Source organism: Ptychodera flava, chromosome 8 (genome assembly GCF_041260155.1).
Source record: "Ptychodera flava strain L36383 chromosome 8, AS_Pfla_20210202, whole genome shotgun sequence".
NCBI classification, from domain to species: domain Eukaryota; kingdom Metazoa; phylum Hemichordata; class Enteropneusta; family Ptychoderidae; genus Ptychodera; species Ptychodera flava.
Window position 1 is genome coordinate 28,946,329 of NC_091935.1, and position 20,372 is coordinate 28,966,700.

The 20,372-nt window shown below is 36.8% G+C and overlaps 1 protein-coding gene across 3 annotated transcripts in view; it reads left to right on the top strand.

Annotated features, from left to right (window-relative positions):
• Window positions 1–20,372, top strand: part of LOC139138964 (cytosolic carboxypeptidase 6-like) — a 54,476-nt gene that overhangs the window by 6,565 nt on the left and 27,539 nt on the right. For all 3 annotated transcript variants that reach the window (XM_070707610.1, XM_070707609.1, XM_070707611.1), the window contains exons 4-8: window positions 1,612–1,706; window positions 2,765–2,981; window positions 6,511–6,550; window positions 7,690–7,779; window positions 17,586–17,700. In XM_070707610.1, the coding sequence (XP_070563711.1) occupies window positions 1,612–1,706; window positions 2,765–2,981; window positions 6,511–6,550; window positions 7,690–7,779; window positions 17,586–17,700 (557 nt within the window). The remainder of the gene's footprint in view (window positions 1–1,611; window positions 1,707–2,764; window positions 2,982–6,510; window positions 6,551–7,689; window positions 7,780–17,585; window positions 17,701–20,372) is intronic.

Genomic DNA, 20,372 nt, shown 5'->3' on the forward strand with positions numbered 1-20,372 from the left:
TTGTTGTCTGGGTTATAATGAACACAGCTGTGGGATCTCTTTGTTCTAAAACTAGCAATCAGCTACAGGCTGTCACAAAGTCAAATTGTTACAAAGTTGCAAGAAACTGGAAATATAATTAGCAATGCACATGTAGATACAATGCCATCCACCCCGAGTCCAAGTGTACTAGCCCAGTCATGGAATCAAAAGCTGTCTGAGTTTTGTGGTGAGAGAATTCATAAACTATTGAAAAAACTTCAAGGTACTTCTCCTTTCATCTCAGTATACTTTTTATTATATCAATTAAACTGTTGGGCATGCCAACACATGTGCTAATATTTCAGTTCCAGTTTTGTTGATCCAGTTTTCCTTCATCTCTATGAATAGCTGCAGTATTTGAACGAAACAATGAGCTAATATTTCACCCTGACTGGTGTAGTTGTTTTGAATGGTCTATCTGTGATGGCTCAAACCAAAAGTGAAAAGTTTATAAGATAGTGGGAATATGAGAAAAAAAATTGGTGCTTACAATTGAATTAGCACTGATCAGTTCAAAGGTTAGAGTGTTGTCTGCATGTGAACTGTTTGAGGACAAAGTTCATAGGTCAAAGAAAGAACCAGCGTTGTCTGTGCAGTATCTGATCTCATGTCCAGGGACCTATTCAAGTCTCAGTGTTTCAGTATACAAAGACTGATAACTTTTGACCATGACAAGTAATATTTAATCCATGTATTTTGTAAACATGACTGGCGACATGGACAATTTTTTGAAATTTTAGATGAAAACTATAAGTTTTGTTGTTGTGCCTCGACAACAACAAAATGGTTGATTGAAGGTACTATGACTCGTATGAGGTATGTATTTTGAAAAATCACCCTATTTCACGAGGTGCATATTTACTTTTAGAAGTTTGCAAAACAGAATATTGAATTGCAATGAAAAAGTCAGATAAATTTATAATTGTTTGTTTAATGTTTGTTCAAATATTTAAATTTGTTAAGTATTTACCAACTCAACTGTGAAGCTCTCATTTTAAAGTGTATAGAGATAGAGGTGATGTACACGACTGTCTCAGTGGTGCAGTAGAATTGTTTTGCTAACATTCAAAAACACTCTTTACCATAGGTAAATGGATTTGTGAACTGCAGTGACATTTTTACTTTCCAACAACATGACTTTGTTTTTCCATTTTAATATGACCAAAAATCACAGGTTCTATTTACCAGCTCAGCCACTCACAGCCATTTATACAAAAAATACTGATATGATAACCTGATATATGCCATCACATGAGAATTCCTGACTGACTTTGTATAAGAAAAATCATACAATATATACATACATTTATCAGAGAGTAGAAACCGTTACTCACAAACAAAACCTGTCCACATGTAAAGAGTCAAACAAAATCCAATTCATCATAACATACATGGCTGTTTTTTTTCTGCCATGATTCGGAAACGTAGGTAGATGATTTGTCGATTTCTGCTTTCCTGCATGGTTACTCAGTTATTGCTTCAATACACACCAAGATAACTTTGCAACCCAGTAACGTCTGCACCACATTAATTGCTATAGTTTAAATTTTTTCACAAAGTGTGTATTGTTCTTTTTTCATTCTTTTTCAGAGGATTATATTCAACATTGTCAATTTTAGTAAAACAAAAAGTTTATACAGAGAAGGCATGTCGCCACTGGTGAAATCAACAACTCGGCCGAGATGGTATGTAATCTTAATCATGTTTCCCTTGACTACTTTCTCTGTCCTCCTCTCAGACAAGCCATTTCAAAGAAAATATTTTATTTATTACCTTTTTCACAGTCCCTTGATTCCATACCTGGGAAAAGTTAATGGGACCCAACCTACTGCCATGTATGTTTCATGATATTCATTCAAAGTAGCGCCCATTGGAAACTCTTTTGTTATTTTATTCTTTAAAAGGTGAGATATTAATTTCATACATTTTGAATGATCTATGGAGATATATCCACAGCAATGTCTTGTTGCCTGCTATGTTCCATTGACTGTGTTCATCAGGGCATTGCATTGTTTGGAAGTTCTGTTTGGATCAGCCATTCAATCTTCATGAACAGGACAAAAACCTGCAGAGCAAAAAATTTTTAAAAATGTTCAGCCATACAGCTTTGTGGAAGCAAATTATTTTCAAGATGGAAACTTGAAATTAATGTGGAATCGATAGGAAAGAGTGTGTATTTTCTGTCTACTCCTAAAATGCCTATCATAGGTGTTCGGTTCACCCCAATGCCCTGTTAAGGGGTCCACATTCACCATTAGTAACAATTGGTTTGTGCCTAACCGTAATAGTACAAAGGTCAAAGGTCACATCTTCACTCTGACCACCCCCTCCTAAGATCTAGTGATCCATCCCTGGGATAAAAACAAGCCTGATGATGTTTTTGTCATCCATATGTTATCACTAATAACTTCTTGTCTTAGGACATTAAATATTGTTAAATGTTCAAAACATTGATGCTGACAGCTCAGCATGGAAGCTCAGGTGGCTGCAAAAGCCTTTTCTATCTGACATTTTGAAAGAGAAATTACAACGATGTGTGTCAACTCCCTGTGTGTTTTGTACCTGCCTGAGGTTACAGTCTCTATTTAGACTGCTTACTGTATCAAATGTCCTAATCTCATCTGTGGAAATAGAGAGCATATATCATGTTCGATGATCTTGGTGTATGCTTTCTTAGTGAAAAAAAGGTGGATCATGCAACTAATTATCTCATATTATACACAACATGTTCATATCCCCACAGGCAAAGAGTACCTGCTAAGAATGTGTATTACTACCGGTGTCCGGACCATCGGAAGAATTATGTGCTTTCTTTTGCATTTGCGTTTGATCGTGAAGATGATGTGTACCAGTTCTGTTATTGTTATCCGTACTCCTACACTAGAATGCAGACTTATCTCGACACCCTAGAGAAACGAGACATGGATTATTTTACCAGGGAACTTCTGTGTCTCAGTGTGGTAAGTATGGTATTAAAGGGCACACGTCATCAGGTGTGCATGTGACAATCTTTCTATTTAAAAACAATTGTTTCACCCACAAGTCGTCAGTGGGTTTTTTCTCCTCAAATGTCAGTGAGGTGACAAGTGCTGATCTCTACAGAACCAAAGTTGGCCTGCTCAGTGTTAATGAAAATGTTGGACTAGCTCAATTAACCTAAATGTGCTTGTGTCAGAAAATGGAAAAAAGGCGCATGTCTGTGTGCGTTTTCTCTTTTCCTGGGTATGGTCATTTATCATCACACAAAGTGAAGCTATGAGTCGAGGTAGCTAGGTGGGTTGTAGTTCACTGGATTGAGTGTGAAATACCTTATTGTATTATGAATGCGTGAAAAATCTCTATGTAGGCTTTTTATCCTATGTCAGTCATGTAAAATGACATGTTGTAAGGCAACACTGTAGTATGCAAGTGGTTGAATGTGACTCCCATCTCATCTGACCACCATTAACCTGTATCTACTAGATCATGCTGAAGTCACTTAGGTGAATGTATGCTAATTTGAATCCGCGGACAAAGTCCTGGGGTCTTATGGTTTGGGCTCCGTCCGTCCACCTGTCCGTCCGTCTGTCTGTTCATATGAGCAGATATCTCAGACATGCCTGAGCCAATTCTTTTCAAACTTGTGGTATACATATGCACATCCATTGTTTTGGGTATGGCATACATAATTAGTGTAATTTACATAATTAGTGATATTTAAAAAAGAGCTCTGTTTCTTAAAAGACTAGACCAAATTTGATGAAACTTTGTACACATCGTGGTCACACCAAGCTCTAATAGCATACAAAGACTTTGGTCAGTATTTTGTCAATTAATTGCTAATTTGTATATTTAATGAATTTTCATATTTCCGGTAATATGTCAAGAAATACTGGCTCACATTTGATGAAACTTGGTACAGATGTTTATCTCAAAGTGTTGTAGTAGAATGCAAAGACACTTAGTCGTATGATGTCAGTTAATTGCGTATTTGCATATTTAATGAATTTTCGTAATTAGACTGATATGTCAAGAAATACTTCATCAGATTTGTTGAAACTTGGTATAGATTTTGAGCTCATGCTGCTTTAACTGTGTATAAAGACATTTATCAGTATCATGTTCATTAATTTCTAGTTTGCATATTTAATGAACTTTTCTAATTAGTGTGATATGTCCAGAAATATTGCATCAAATTTGATGAAACATTGTAAAGATTTTGATCTTCCAGTAGTGCAAAACTGTATAATGACATCCTGTCCATTAATTATTAGTTGACTTATTTAATGACCTTTTGTGATAAGGGTGGCAGCCCAGATTGGCTTTACCTTTTTACCACTATGGTATGGAACAACTCCATTGTTTTCTGTAGTAAAGTTGACCCTCTAAACAGGGAAACAATGTTTGTATTTAGAGATCGATGTCCTGAATGACTGCACTAAATCTGATAACACTTGCTTGCAGATGTTGATCATACAGAGAGCTAATTAATATTCAAGAAAGACATTTAGTAGTGTGAATAGCTAATTATAGGAAGTCTCTTCTGTAGTGAACATGGAGGCAAATTTGGTTCACTTCTGGCATTCGGAATTTTTTATGTCAAGAGCCATTACTCAGACATGCCTGGACCAGTTTCTTGCAGATTAGTTGAATTTTGACATTTCAAGAGCCAGGGCATGACATACCTAATTCTGTCCAAGTTGGTAAAAGGACAGAACCCTATGCCATTCATACTATTTCTAATGTCTACTTGTTTACAATCCAATCGAATATGGGCATCAGTCACAGACAGGGCTTTGGTACCTGGATTTCTTTTTTCATGCGCATCATATCGAATTTTAGTCACGTCCTGTGACAAATTCCCAATTACAAGTGGGGACTATGTCATTGTCAATGACTTGTAATGGGTATGTATGTGGAAATTGATGGTATAAATGGGCACATATAGTGCCAATTCAGGATAGCAATGGGTACATATATGGCAATTGAAATGTAGAAATGAGTGCGTATATTGCCAATTCAAGGTAGCAATGGGTATACATACATATATGGCAATTGATGGCGGGAATGGGTGCATATATTGAAAATTCAAGGTAGCAATGGGTATACATACATATATGGCAATTGATGGCGGGAAATGAGTGCATATATTGCCAATTCAAGGTAGCAATGGGTATACATACATATATGGCAATTGATGGCGGGAATGGGTGCATATATTGAAAATTCAAGGTAGCAATAGGTAATTAAGGCAATTGATGGTAGAAATGGGTGCATATATTGTCTTTTCAAGATACATATAATCGATTATTGAAATGGGTTCATATAATGCCAGTGGGTATACATATATGGCTATTGATGGTAGAAATAGAGATGTAAATATATGCACTAGAAAGGTTCAAATGGGTATATTCACAAATAGGTTTACAGGTAAGTATATATATTTGAGCAATAAACCACACCAAGCAACGGTATACCACCTGATTTTGACAAGTTCACAACATATATGCGCTCGCTATTTGCTCGTGCATATATGGTGTGCAGGTCAAAATTGAGTGGTATAGCTGTTGCTGAGGTGGTTCATTGCTATTGTGTCATAATGATATATATAAATTCTGGCGTGAAACATCAAAAGAGGAATTCTTCTCTACCTGAGAGCTCATGCATGATCCAACTATGCTGTATCGTGAATATAGCACGTTTTTTTTTTTCGTCTCGACCAATCAGAATCAGATCGCAATATTTGCACCATCAATATACTGGTATGATATAATATATAGTACGTACATAGGTACATGTTACCTATATGTTAAATAGAGGTAAAAACAAGAACACAGGTACAAATAAAACTGAAGAAAACTTTTATTTCTTCTGCTGTGGAATGCCCATTGTGGGCTCAAGGTTCCTCTCAACCTTACTGAAAAGCCAAATCCTGAGATCCCTGGCCAGGTTCCAGTTCACACCCAATTGAGCCATTTATACAATAGGCATTTTAATTAGTATGGCAGTAAATCAAATTGGAGACAATTTTAATCAACAGTTGCATTTATAACTTTAACGTGTCAATCAATTGTTTCCAAGGTACCTTTGTTATTGACCATGCTTAGTCTGCAAGCATAGACATGCACATTTTTTTTAGCGTTTGAAGGAAAACTTGAAGAAATGTACAATCTTGCAAAGAATTTCGAAAAAGTGTTTGGCTGAAACTTGCTCTTTGCAGTGTTTGTATCTTTCTAAAACATGTCATCTTTGGCTTCAGTAGTTGTTCATGTTTGAATGCAAGACAACAGCAGATGTTGTCGCAAGAATGTAAAGTGAAATGCATCAAAACAAACACACGTATTAAAACATTGGAAAAACGGCTACCAGAAATGAGATGAATATCAAAGATAAAAAAAATAATAAGTACACTTAAAATACCAAGACAAGTAATCAAAGATTTATCTAACATTGTGTACTCACTCTTAAGGATATTTACACATTAAAAGTATCTTGTTTTGACTTTTTCAGCAACAAAGGAGACTAGATCTTCTCACTGTAACTTCACCAGGTAAGAAGTTTTATGTGTTTGGAAAGGGTTCTTCTTTATATCTGGTTGTTGATCCTGTCAAAATTATGCAAACACCTCAAGGAAATGATATTCAGTTTATTAACCCACACAGCTACCAATTGCATATATGTAGTGCTGTTTTGTTCTTTTCTTCTTCTTATTTTATTAAGAAGTTTATGTTGGTCTTTAGCTCACACACTGTAAGTGTCTGTTGTCGTGCCAATATCTGTCTTCTCTCAAGAACAACGATGGGTAATTGAAGTCTGCAGACCGTGAATGCACACTGTTCTTGTAACAGAGCAGTGTACATGTACGTGTTTGTAGAACAACTTCAGGGACTTGAAATGTAGAGAGGGGAAATCATGACAAAAATATCAAGAAGCTGGTTTCTCATTCATTGTTTTCACACCTGGTGAGGCAGGGGAGTTTCAATGGACTTTTGCCTCAAAACTTAGTTTTAACATTTTCAAACATAAGAAAATTAATACCACATGATTGTGACTTTTAAAACATTTATGTTTTCATTGACATATGCAGGTTATCTAATCAAATTTTCCCACATCAATCAAATTACCACGGATTATGATTACAGTAGCTAACATATCAATGCAGTCCTATACAAGCAGTGATATGGTCTGTTATCAAAACCCTGACTCTAACTCCAAAATTTGCACGGTGACCCCCGATTCGTATTCTTGATTTTGAAAGAGAATGATTGAAATATTCTTTGAGGAAAGTTCGAGCAAAAGTTTAAGTCTTTCACTTTCAAGGCGCATACAACCTTAAGTCAGCCGTGGTGCATCTTGAATCGATTCTGCAGCAGACCCATGAAGTGAAAATCTGCCTTTAGAACAGCATTGATCGAGTCTGTGTTGCTGCAACATGAATTACATCAGAGTAAAAATTACTCAACCCACCGTTGAATACCGCCGTGAGTGGCTGGTATCGGTCACCTCAAACTGAATAAACCAAATGAACAAGACTTCAGCAGCTAATTACTTCAGATGATATATCACCTGCTAGCTTTCACAGTGCACATTTCATCTCACATATAAATTATTTACAGCTTGCACTGCATCTCCTCAAGTGAATGAACAGTAATTTTGTGAGATATAGAATTTTTTTTTCTCTTTTTGCAGAAAATTTAGATCCAGATACACCAAAGAAAGTAATATTTGTAACGGCTCGAGTGCATCCAGGCGAAACGCCAGCCTCATATGTTTGTCAAGGTAAGTTTCACTCGGTCAGTTAATTTAGGAAATCTCACAGGTGAGTGAACACATATCAAGCCGCTCACGGAGTCACTTTAGGGACTTCCAATGTTTGGGTTCATGATAGGGCATGGACCTGTACTTAGTGAAGCCGGACTATCATCAGGAAATCTAACTAGAACACTTATAATGATGTGGATAGTGCAGCGTGGAAGAGCATACTTTACCAGAAATGTGTAATGTAATAAGGTGTCAGCGTTACTGATAGAGCATCATATAAAAGTGTAAGTTGGGCATTAGAACCCACCAATGATATTTGTCCTCATTGAAATTCAGATATCAAAGGTGTCACTTCAGCAGTAGAGTTCAAGTAAAACTAGATTTTTCACTGTCAAGACTGCCTCGATATTACATTAGTTTGGCATACATCTTCAATATAATTACATGTGCAGTGTCTCTACAATGTTTTTGTAATAATACAATTGATATGTACTTATTTTGTGCAAATAATCATGTATTTTGAGAGAGGAGTGGTTAATATGGACTGGATACACATTCAATATTGCCATCAGTAATTTGATGAAACAGATAGACATGATAAATGCTGATATGTATGTTTGTTGTAACTTTTATAAGTAGTGTTCATAACGATGGGAGACGGCTCTCATAGCGTATAGTTAGGCTCTGGTGATGGAAAAATGTGCTTTTAAGTCATGGATACACCTGAAGAAACAAATAGGCTCGGTCCTTCTTACTGTAGTATCTTGCTTACGGTAGGATGTCATCTGTAATAGAGAAAGAACATAAGAAGCCAATGGCTCAAACCTGGAATTCAAATGAACCATGGTACAAGCGAAACCAAGTGCACAAAGCATACCATGCATGTTTTTGCACATGAATTTGTACTGCCATCACATGATCTCTTGAGTCTGCAGAACACCGCGCACCCTTTTTATTCCGGAGTAGAGATGAAATTTTGATTTGGCTTCACTCAAATCCAGTATTCAGCAGAGTCAGCTTAGCATCTTCTGCAACTCTATTTCCAAACCTTGTTGCCGCTGCTGTGTTGTTCCTCCCTTATTGTTTTTGATAGGGAAATTGAAAGTCATAGAAATGAAATGGATAACAGAATGAAGTATATTCCATTTGATATGAAGTTTGCACCCACAAAGTCTTGACTGCTGTTCAGTCTATTGTATGGTACAGTGAAACCTGGCAAAACTGATCTCATATCGGACCGCAAATTTTGGTCGGTTTTAACAGAGGGTCGGTTTATTGAGTGTGGGCGTGGCTGCCCTAAAATGAACCTATTGGCTTACATTCTCATACAGACAGTAAACATGCACACACACGCACACACACACATCATGATAATACGACACACATTTCAGACATTCGGTATTTATTACAAATAAAAAAAATTACTTTGTAAAAACGAAACTTTATTTCTTTTGTGTGACATTTTGTTGGATAGAGAATAGAGAATAATACAGAATAAATAAAAAGTAAGGTGGTAAAGTCGGACCTTGCCATGCACCTAGTAAAATGGAAATGCATCATGTCCACAACCACGGTCGGAAAAGGCTGAAATAGCGATCAAAACTTTCAAAAAAATTATCGTATCACCGCATATTAAAATGTTGTTCACAGAGGAAATGCATACAGTCTCTCAGTCTATTGTTCATACATGCAATTATTGAAAGATGGATGATCCAACATCGTGTGACTCGATGCGGTGGTGAAGCTTGGCGGCCATTTTGAAAATGTAACGGTGTATGCAGTGAAAGTTCGGTGATTTCATTCAGTCCATTTGAAAGTGTGGTGAAATCTAAACTGTCTCCTAACAAGCTTTTCCTTAAAAATGTCTCATTTATGGCTTCTTCAGAAAACTGTCCAGTGATGATTGTTTCAAAGAGCATCACTTCTGCACAATATGGCGTTTGGTGATCGATTTCATGTTCTGGACTTCAGTGAGGTAACAAGCATCTCTCATCTATGATCATACCCCAGAAGGCGTGAAAACCCAAATTAACACTTTGTGGCGGCAGTGCTTGATTAAAGGAGACGGGAAAAAGTCTGTGCCGTCAATAAGCAACGAGAAATAAAATGCTTCTAAGTGATTGGTCGATCTATCTGGGTTTAATGTTAGGGGTCAGACCGACCGACACGGTCGGTGTTCGAAGTACACAGTGGTCTGTTTGTCAAGGGGATTTTACAACAGATGCCTATGAGTGATTTTCTGGGATTATTTAGTCGGTCGGTGTTGACAGGGAGTCGGTTTATTCAGTGGTCGGTTTTGCCAGGTTTCACTGTATTGTTATTGCTGTCACAAGGTTCCAAATCCTACTCCGCTATACCAACGCTTTCTTCATTATGTGTTTCCATCAGTTTCTTGACTTGGACGTCGCTCTCTTCACCTTAGTAGGGAAAACATAAAAACTCTGAACCAGGTGTAAATTAACACTGACATGTGGCTCCTTCTGAGTGGCAGTAACCAAGCTAGTCAGTCAACGATTGTCACCTATTTGGAGTTTTCACTTTTCCGCAAATGGGCAAAAGTAGGGCTCGTAAGATCGTTCATTTGTAGTGAAGTCTTTTAGGACACCCACGTCTGCATCAAGTGGTGTAAAATGCATAAAGCTACCATCTTTGGATTCTTGAAGTATAGGGAAGTCATCTGCAGAGATTCAAAATACCCATAATAGAGGAGGTTGAGAATTACAATACCCTCCTAGTAAAATGCCAAGTGTTAGGGTGTCCAAAGATACATGTACACTGTAGCCTATAGCAGCACTGGCCGGTAATCTGAAATGAAGTTACTATCATGTCCTGTTCCACATCATTGCATACAATCACAAGGATATCAGTGTTTTTGCATACACTGTGCGTAGTTACGTACCCTACACAGTCAAAGGAGTATTGTAAAAGTAATATTTTAAAATGTCAGCTTGATGTAAGGGAACACAAGGTATCTCTGATGCAGGCTTTTCATGTCATTTTTACCCTGTCTTGTTTTCGCCATTTCCCAAGTCTTTTGCGACATCATTTATGTCTGTAATATTGCCAAATTTTTCCTGACTAGGTTCCCTCGTATCCTGAATAACTCTCCAGTATTCTGTAAGTGAGAAACCGTGCTCTCAGATTTCTTGGATGTCCTCCTTTAAGTGTCCATGAAACTGACAAACTTGATTGTCAGTGGTACCGGGGGCGTTTCTCAGTATCTTTTGAAGGTAAAATCTGTCTTACCTCCCAGGTATGCAGTTTGTATTAGAGTATTTCAGCCAATTGTATGTATAACTGTTACAAATCCTCGAATTTTAGAACATCCACAACCTAGAGCAGCAATCTGTAAATATTCCTAGGGACCCAGTTGATATCCCCCTCCTCATTAGAAAAATGTGTGCATTAGATTTTACATCATCAACAATACCATTCTTGAAAAAGTCTGGCAAATGAAGCATAAATACCAATATTCAACAGCAGCTGGCCAAGTCTGTGACTTTCCTTGCATTTAGATGTTTGCCTACAGCCATCTCTGTGGTGTTATCAGTGTTCGCAGTAAAATCTCTGAAATCCGTCACAAGTTTTAGAGTTCACACACTGTTCATTTCTAGTTTTTATCGTTGAGTTCATCAAATACAGCTGAGTTTGAAAGTAAAATACGTTGATATATTAAAAATTGATAGCAGAAATTGACAGAAATAACTTCTGTCTTTATTTAGTGTTGTTGTAGTCCTGGAAGAAAAAATAAATTAACCCTGAACCCTGTTTCCAGATATACTGAGTTTTTCCTGGAAATACTAATTTCTTGGGAATTTACCCCACATTGAAATATTTTTGTATTAAAAATAGGTCAAAAAGTGGACAGCCTTGAAAGAAGTGATGGTTTTGAAATTTTAGTGATCATTATCAATAAAATCAGTCCCCAGGTGGAGTATACATCCAAGCATGTATACCCAGGTGAACCAATCAACGACAAAGTATAGTATCATTTCCCAGTTGGCGATCAGAGTACTTGTTCTTTCATTTCCGTTTAAATCCCTTGGAAAAGGGAAAAAAAGAAAAAAAAAATAGGTTAAGCATATTGCGTATAAGTAGTTACTGTCCGCCTTAAATCCTCTGCATAATAACATACCTTTCATTTGTAGTAGTAGCATTTTAGTGAATGACACTTTATTTGCAGATAGGGCTTTGTAACATTGAAGACTAATATGTGATTCCCCATGTAGCATAGCAAAGGAACAAAAAACAAAAATTCATATTTAAATTACAGCTTGCTTTCAGTAATTGATGTCCAACCTCAAAATAGATGACTTTACCACTATGAAATTTGGAGTTCCTGGTGGATTACTGAATTATTACTGATGGGCTGATTGACAGAAATGTCAACTTTCAAACACAACTTCACCCAACGCGTGTATTTTGAAGTGGTCTTTGTGCTGTGATAACTTGACCATGTCTATTGAGCTGTCATTTTTCAAATACGTGTGTCGTGTACATTATCATGTCAGTGTCTGCGTGTTTTACCAACGATGTTTCAGTTTTAAACATCTCCAACATTCCCTGTAAGAAATACCCAGTGAGAGAAAACACTCAGTTTCTCTTTATTCAAATGAAGACATCCAATATCTTGTCGGAACAGTAATAACCAAACACAATTTTGATAATGTGTCACAGAGGCACTTTACCGACGTGACAGGGGATGAAAAAAAGTAGAAATTCCTGTTTATCTGGTCAGAAAGAATACAAGCGAAAGCAAATGAACTGTATGAGAAGCCGTAGAGAACATGCGTCTTAGTCAGTTGTGAAATCAGGCATAACTTGGCCAGCTGCTCCAGCTAAATCAACCTCTCTGAAGTCTGCGCTGGGATGTGTCTTTCCCAAATTTCAGTCACAGTGGTCCAACTTGCAGCTGATTTTTACCGCTGTCTGTGTGCCTGCGAGCAACAAATGAACCTTGATAAAAGGGCTGGCATTAGTACTCCCGGCGTTTGCCGAGCACAGAAAGTTCATTAGCAACATCCCTCTTCAGGGGATTCGGAACACGGATCCGGAGCAAGGGGGTGAGAAGAAGACAGCCTCTTGCAATGAACCGTGCAGAGAGTTAAATCATGAATAAAATAAATATGAGAAGAAAACCGATCAAGTAACAGCCAGTCTCTGCCACTGTTTCCTCCCAACAGCAATTCTCTTATCCCGCCTTGCTGAACAGGGTTTCTTTTCCAGCACTGCCTGCCCATCTCAGCAAGCTATGCTCTCAGTCCACCTGCTCTTCAGCTAACTTGCCCCGTAAATATATTACGTTTTGACCCCATAAAACTGCTGCAAGTCAATAGATTAATTTGAAATGGTTACCTGTAGGTCAACAGATGGCTTGGCACAGTTCCTTATACTATATAGGTAATTCAGGTCAAATACATTGTCAGCAGCAAGTTGCTATTCTGAAATTTCAACTTTGCAGTCCCTGGCTTAACCAAATTAAAAATCTGCTTGCAATAGCAGTTACATATTTCTGTCCTTATCAATCTCACTACCCCCTTCCCCCCCCCCCCCCCCAATCCACCGGATCTATCTTTATTACATAATAATTTCTTTCACTTTTCGTCCCAACCCTTATGTAAATAGCTGCCTGTTCAGAAGGTGTAGCCTCATTCCTGTCAGTGGATAAAATGCAGATTGTGTCGCACCAGGTGCAAGACATGTATTTTTATCATATGCCGGATGCGTTTTACAGTTATGCTTCATTGGGAAAGATCATACTATGCTCCATTACTCAAAATTCATATGGTTCTAGGGCGCACGAATGTGCATCTTGCAGATATAGATATGCAGAAATATTGATCAAGGTTTCAGTAAAAAAAAGACAAGTATGTTTTGATGGTAAGGTCTGTCACATGAAAACTCAGTGCAAAATATTCCTCAGTGTTGTACCAACCCCCAAGGTTCTTCAATGCTGACCCACACCTGTATTTTTAATGCCAATTTTTATTATGTATGTGTATATTTGCATGTATTCATTCTTTCTTACCCATGTTAATAAATGATGATTACTACAGTACATGTGTTCATAGTGGCCAGCAAGGACAGCCATTCATGCCAGGCGACCAATACACTGTGATTGATTTGTTCAATTTCTGCAATGTACACACACAGTTGCACAGTTGCATTTGTCGGTTAATAGATGGTTCACTTCATGGGCTATACATCACCAAACTCATCTTCCACTGTCACTAGCCTCCAACATACATAAAACATGGTGCTGGTTGGTGTCTCAGAGAGAAAGAGACAGCACAGTTACTCTAACCCACTGTTGGGGTAGAGTACCATGGACAGTGTGTTTGTCTGTCTGTCTGTGTAAACTGTATGACTCTCTCTCTCTCTCTCTCTCTCTCTCTCTCTCTCTCTCTCTCTCTCTCTCTCTCTCTCTATATATATATTGTGTGTGTGTCCTTTCTGCTCTGTAATCCCAATTCTATAAAGATAAAAGAGCCAATCATGACTTTTGATACAAGAAATCCACACAAAGTTAACACTGCATTGGGCATAACTTTGAAAGTTGTTATCATTATTTTTGTTCTATTTTGTAAAGAAGTGTTTCTTGTTCTACTACCAAAGTCATGTCAGAATGCATGTATGTAGTGTTCAACTTGACAAAACAGTCTGTATGTCTTTACTGTCTAAATTTATTATAGAAAACTCAATTTTAGTCTGACCAGAATTATATTGTCATCAATAACATGCATATTGTACAGAGTGTTTTGTGTTTTCCAGCTAATACCTGATATTTTAACATGATTTTTGGAGAAGAAAATATTCATAGAATTAAAATGTTATCAAAAGTTACAGTATTTTCCTTTGAATATCACAGAAGATAAAATGTGTTAAAAAGGTCAAAGTCACATCTACACTTTTTTGAAGGAGTCACATAATCTCGCATTTTAATTTAATATTTGAATCAGAAATAAAACGGCTTCTAAACCCTTGTCCTGATGAAAAACTTGGCATCCCTCAAATAAAAAGTCTGCTTCTCTGTCTGTTATCAGACACGTTGTTATTAAGTCACCAGCAGATACAGTGAAGACACTTCTATGCAAATGACATTTTCCTAATAATCAGCATACTGGTAGCTACAGGTACCATCATGCCACTGTCCAACTATATTGTTTTTTTTAAATTTAGAAAATTATCAATGGAGGGAAAACAGGTCATTAAGAGCAGAACAGGTACGACGCTGAGAAAAGAAAATAACCAATTTGTATGCTAACAAAGCAATTATAGATGTGTTATCGTCCTCTATGATTATTTATTCATAAACATTCAAACCATTACTTTTCAAAATCCAGCAAATGACGATTTGCGTGACTGTTTGTCTTTCATATTGGTACATCAAGGTCAAAGTAAATTTTCGGTTTTAGTCATTTAGACTGATCTTGCATAAATAGAAGACAGTGCTATTTGAAATTATTGCTTCAAGTACTAAAGGCGTGTTTTCCTTCATGCAAAAAAAAATATACAATCTGCTTATCTGCATAATGTTTAATTTATGTAGTCATAAACTTATTGATACATAGTGGTTTGACAGATGCAATACTTGTAATAGTGTCAGCTTCAATATTTTTGATGAAATTTTTGTCATGTTGTCACAGTCAAATAGGTTTTATTAGCTCTTTTGATTGAAAAAGTGTAGCTTGTTATGTGTTAAACAATGACAGTCCCGTATAATTTTAATAACCATATTTACCTAAGACTCATGAAAAGGGTTCATTATCAGTCAGCCAATAACTTTGACAAAAAAATTTCAGTAAATTTAGGTCACAGGACAGTCGGATGATGTGTTCATAATTATTCGTGGAATTACAATTTACAAACATTATAACATGTGAGGGCTTGAATAGTAATGTATGCTATGGGCCACTGGCCTACTTTGACAGATACCGTGAAAACAATGTGTTGTTGCAATTAAGCACAGAATGATGTGTTTTTTAATTCTGCTCATCACTATGTATAGACTACATGCACTTTTTCTTTGCTTTAACTTTTTAATGCCATGGTTCAGTCCAATGCTGCCATTTTTCTGTGACAATTTTGGACCAGCACACAAGGATTATGGGGTGCAAGGGAGCCAATTGTGTATGTGTAGCTCTGCGTCTAATTATCAGCATCACATTGTGTAAGTGGAGAAAAACAGTTGACATCAATTTCATTAGTCTTTCAATGCAGGCCAGTGTCACTGTTGTTTGGTTTGTGCATATTTCCCTGTATTGAAATTCAGCAGAACTCAGGAATACTTAGCCCATCAGGAATACCTAGCCCATAAATCACCATAATCCTAAGGGGTCAAGTTGCTTCATACATGTAAGGCTAGGGAAGCTTGCTAAAAAGAGCTTGTTAAATTTTCAACGCTACAGAGCCTATCTAAATAAACTGCTGGTTTTCAAACCCTAAAATCCTATGTGTAAAATCGAACAGAAGTACTTTTACAACAGACGGTGGAACTCCACCATCTATGGTCGTACAGATGCCTTTCATTGATCATTTTAATGTTTGATTTAACATTTTTTTTTTCATAGAACTTGTACATTTGTAAAGAGAAATGTTCATAAGTACTTATATTGGTAATAGTTAACTATTGCAACATGACATCTATGCAGTACACTGTGCAAGGTGCTGAGCCGTGATGATTGGCTATTTTTGGTAACGGAATGTCATCAGTGCTAATTTAATTTCAGTTTAATATTTTTTTAAGGAGATCTCATCAGCATTATTGACAATTGCTGTGTTCATTGGATCTTGTTATTGTGACTGTAAAGTAAAACAGCAGCAGTTGCAAACCAGAATATGCATGTATTTGAAAGTACACAAACAGGGTAGCATCGTAAACAGAGTTGTTGTGGTGTCATAGCATTGTTTATAACCCAAACAGTCCATCTTCTCCTTCAGAAAAAAGTATGATTTTCATGAACCAACATAAACCATCACCTGTATAAACGTATGTCTGCAGTCCAGTAAAATCAAATTTTTTAGTACATATGCAAAAAGTAAAAAACCTGTGTATGTTTAGCATCTGTCAATTTATGTATTTATTTATGTTTTTCTGTTTGTGTATTTGTTTATTTATTTATGTATTTATTGCATCTAATTTACATCAGTGACTCATTGAAAAACTGTTAGAATAAGAAATAAATAATTCAAATTATTTTAATGGAGTTAAAGGCATAAAGGATGAAAAAAGCTAGCGCAAACTAAAACTGATAAGATGTATGATGATGGCTGAAAGATTTCTATGAGATGCAAAATGTAAAGTGATGACAATATTATGTCGATGATCAGAACAGAGTTCATACCGCCCTAACTCACAGTCATTGAATTAGACATTCCAAGTGAAAATATTATTCATTATCGTGTTTAATAACCTAAGTTATCATTAGCTAGAATGTGCCTAGGGGACAGATATACAGACTGTCATTTTTTACAATTATACTTTTCTAATCTACCGCTTGTGTGCTTGTGTGGGTTAATTTTGAAGCTCTCGGAGTGAATTAAGTTTTCACTGACTTATTGTTGTGAAAATATTTCACCATAGAGTTTACACACAGATGGTGGCCATTTTTAATTCAAATTTCCATCAATTTAAGGTAAATTGTATCCATAGTGCACCACCCAAAATTTGCACAGTGACCCCTGACTTTTATTCTTAAATTTGAAACAGAATGGTTGAAAGTTACAGTGTGAAAGAAAGTTTGAGCAAAAGTTTCAAGTTTTTCAATTTTTGAGGCACCTAATACGGTAACCATAAACCTCTCTGATATGTTTTTTCAACACAGGTGTTATAGACTTTCTTGTTAGCAATCATCCCATAGCAAAAGTACTGAGAGAACATATTGTCTTCAAGATCATTCCAATGCTGAACCCTGATGGAGTCTACCTTGGAAACTACAGGTGAGTGCTGGTGTATCTCTGAGTCTTCTCTCCGCTATTCTTTAATGAAATGGCTATGAAAAGATGGAAAAGATGAAAAGATGTTCTGAAGAAAAAGGATTTTGAAAAGCTGAAGAACAATTGGGCTGTTCATGGGTTCAGGTTTATCACTGAATATAGCTGAAAACACACTACCAAGGACACGTACTTTTGAATTTTGTAATCGTTGCCCGCATGGCTGTTGTTGTAGCTTGTTGCCAGAGTTGACCTTGGAATGACCTCTGCAGTGTTCATTGTTAACATTGGCAGTCACCTATTAGGATGTATATTCATCATTTTTACGTGCACAATTTCCACAAATGTTATCTAAATTTTCGGACAAATATTTATTTTTGCATAATTAAGGAGAGAACAATGATGTCACTTGCAAACAGCCCTATTGAAACAAAGAATTAGATTTTATCACTGGCGATGGTATAGGTATCACTTAATCTGCCGTCATTACATTATTACTTGTCACAACTTTGTACATGTTCTGAAAGGCCAGAATTTGTAACTTTTTGATGATTTTTGTCACTGTTCTGATTTTAATGTGGACTACAGTTCCTTGTCATGTTCCCCAAAGCATGTTGAGATACATAGTATTCAGATTGTCTAAACCCTCCCCCCCCTTCCCTTGTGCATGTGTAAACTGCAGTGCTATTGTTGACAAGCAAACTTTATTCCGGACTAGAATTCAAATGTAACCAATAACAATCTACTTTTAATACATATGTGCATGCTGTGTTGACAAGCTGAATCATAGGTGTTTCATCGTACTGTGGGGAGTAGAACAAGAATTGGCAATCAACATAGAGAACAAATAGCGAAAAAAATCATTGAAAGTTGCAACTCCTGGCCCCTTAAAATAAATGGAACAGTCGGGCATTGTAGAGGGTAGGTAAATACCATTACCAAACGGATGTATGTGTTCATTTTTGAGGGGAGAAAATTAGACAAAGAGAACCAAACAATAGTTTTCTTTGTGAAAACTAGAATAACACAAAATGGAAAAGGAAATAAAAACTGGAGAGCCATGTACTGAATCAGCCTCATTCCGTAAATAGATCCAATTTGTGAATGATGCTGGAAAATAAACAAAGAGAGATTAAAATGTATTGTCTGAAGACAGACAGAGAATGAGGATGAGGGTGGTTTTTATTGTGAGCTGACTTAATTATGAAGTGCACTTTGCATGATCTCAACAGCTTCACAACAGGCTGTCTTGTAAAACAATAGAAAGTGTGAGACAATTTAAATCTTTTTAAATTTTTTTAAGGAAAAAAGTAGCCTGCTCACACCCAGAAAACTGGATAGAATATCTAAATGTTGGTTTCTGAGGTTACCGTGGTGAAGACATCCTCCAATTTGAAAGGCACACACTTATTGGTGGTCTAGCAACGCCACTATTCATAGCGTGTTTCTATGGTAATTTTTGCCATTTGTCAAGAGATATGATTAACTCGGACAGCTATAGTCAGACTCGTGTAACAACAGTGGCGGGAAAATGCTTTGTTTACAAAACACTTCAAAATATAAAAGAATTGTACTGTGCTATTGATGCCTAATGTCAATTTGGATTCTACACAAAATGTGCCATTTTTGCCTGATTTTTGAAATAACGCTTGTGGAGTAAGTTATTAATTAACATCATTGTGACAGCAGCACCGATGTTGAAGGTTGGCAATACCAATCTATCCACCACAGAATAATCACATCCTGGTAAAAATGGGCAATTTGTACACAACAGAGGTTGTGTAAAGTTGACGGCATTGATGAAATCATCAATCATCGTTCAGTAAAACAATTTTGCACAACAAGATGTATGATTTTTGTTTCCCCGTGCCACACTTTCCGCCGCACTGGCTCCTGGGGTAATGTGGTTAATCTCTGAAAGCAGGTATTTAGCAATAGGAGAACAGGTAAAGTGTGGCGTATTCGTTAAGTAGGCCGCCTGCAAGATCAGGCGTCAGTGTTTTTGCACACTGCATCCGACGCTACTCAGGCATGCTTTCCCTGCGCGCCATAGCAACAAGTCACCAGGGGGTCCGGCTAATGAGTCGCTACAGGGAATCAAGAGGCTTGTTAAGGCTCACACTTTGCACATAAACACTATCATTACACTTATTACAGAAGCAAACACAAGCCTCATGCCTGATTCTCTGTGTGCAAATAAAGTGCAACAGGGAGGCAATCGGCGCAGTCAAAACATTGGATTATGTATTTAAAGATCACTTGTCTGTTCGTTAAGTAACATTACTGTCTGAATACACCAAAGCTCTGTACGTACACTGACGCTGAAGTCTAACCAGAGATCATCAAGGCTTGTCACTGTATTATCAGTATACCCTTAGAATTCCAACCACGTGTTACAGTGACCAGTCCACTGATATCTGTAATTACTTCGTGAACGTGCTATCTGGCATATGAATTGCAACATCTGATATAATTGCTATTATACCAGGTAATTGTGCATCATCATAGTAGTGCTAACTTGAAATGCATAACTGGACTTCCCTTGCCTAAGAAATTTTGCTAGTAATATATTGATTGAATGCACTTTCATGGAGAGTCAACTTTTAATTGTATTACATGAAATATGATATCCAATTACTTAATAATATTGATATTTCAAGGGCAGCACCCCATGGATT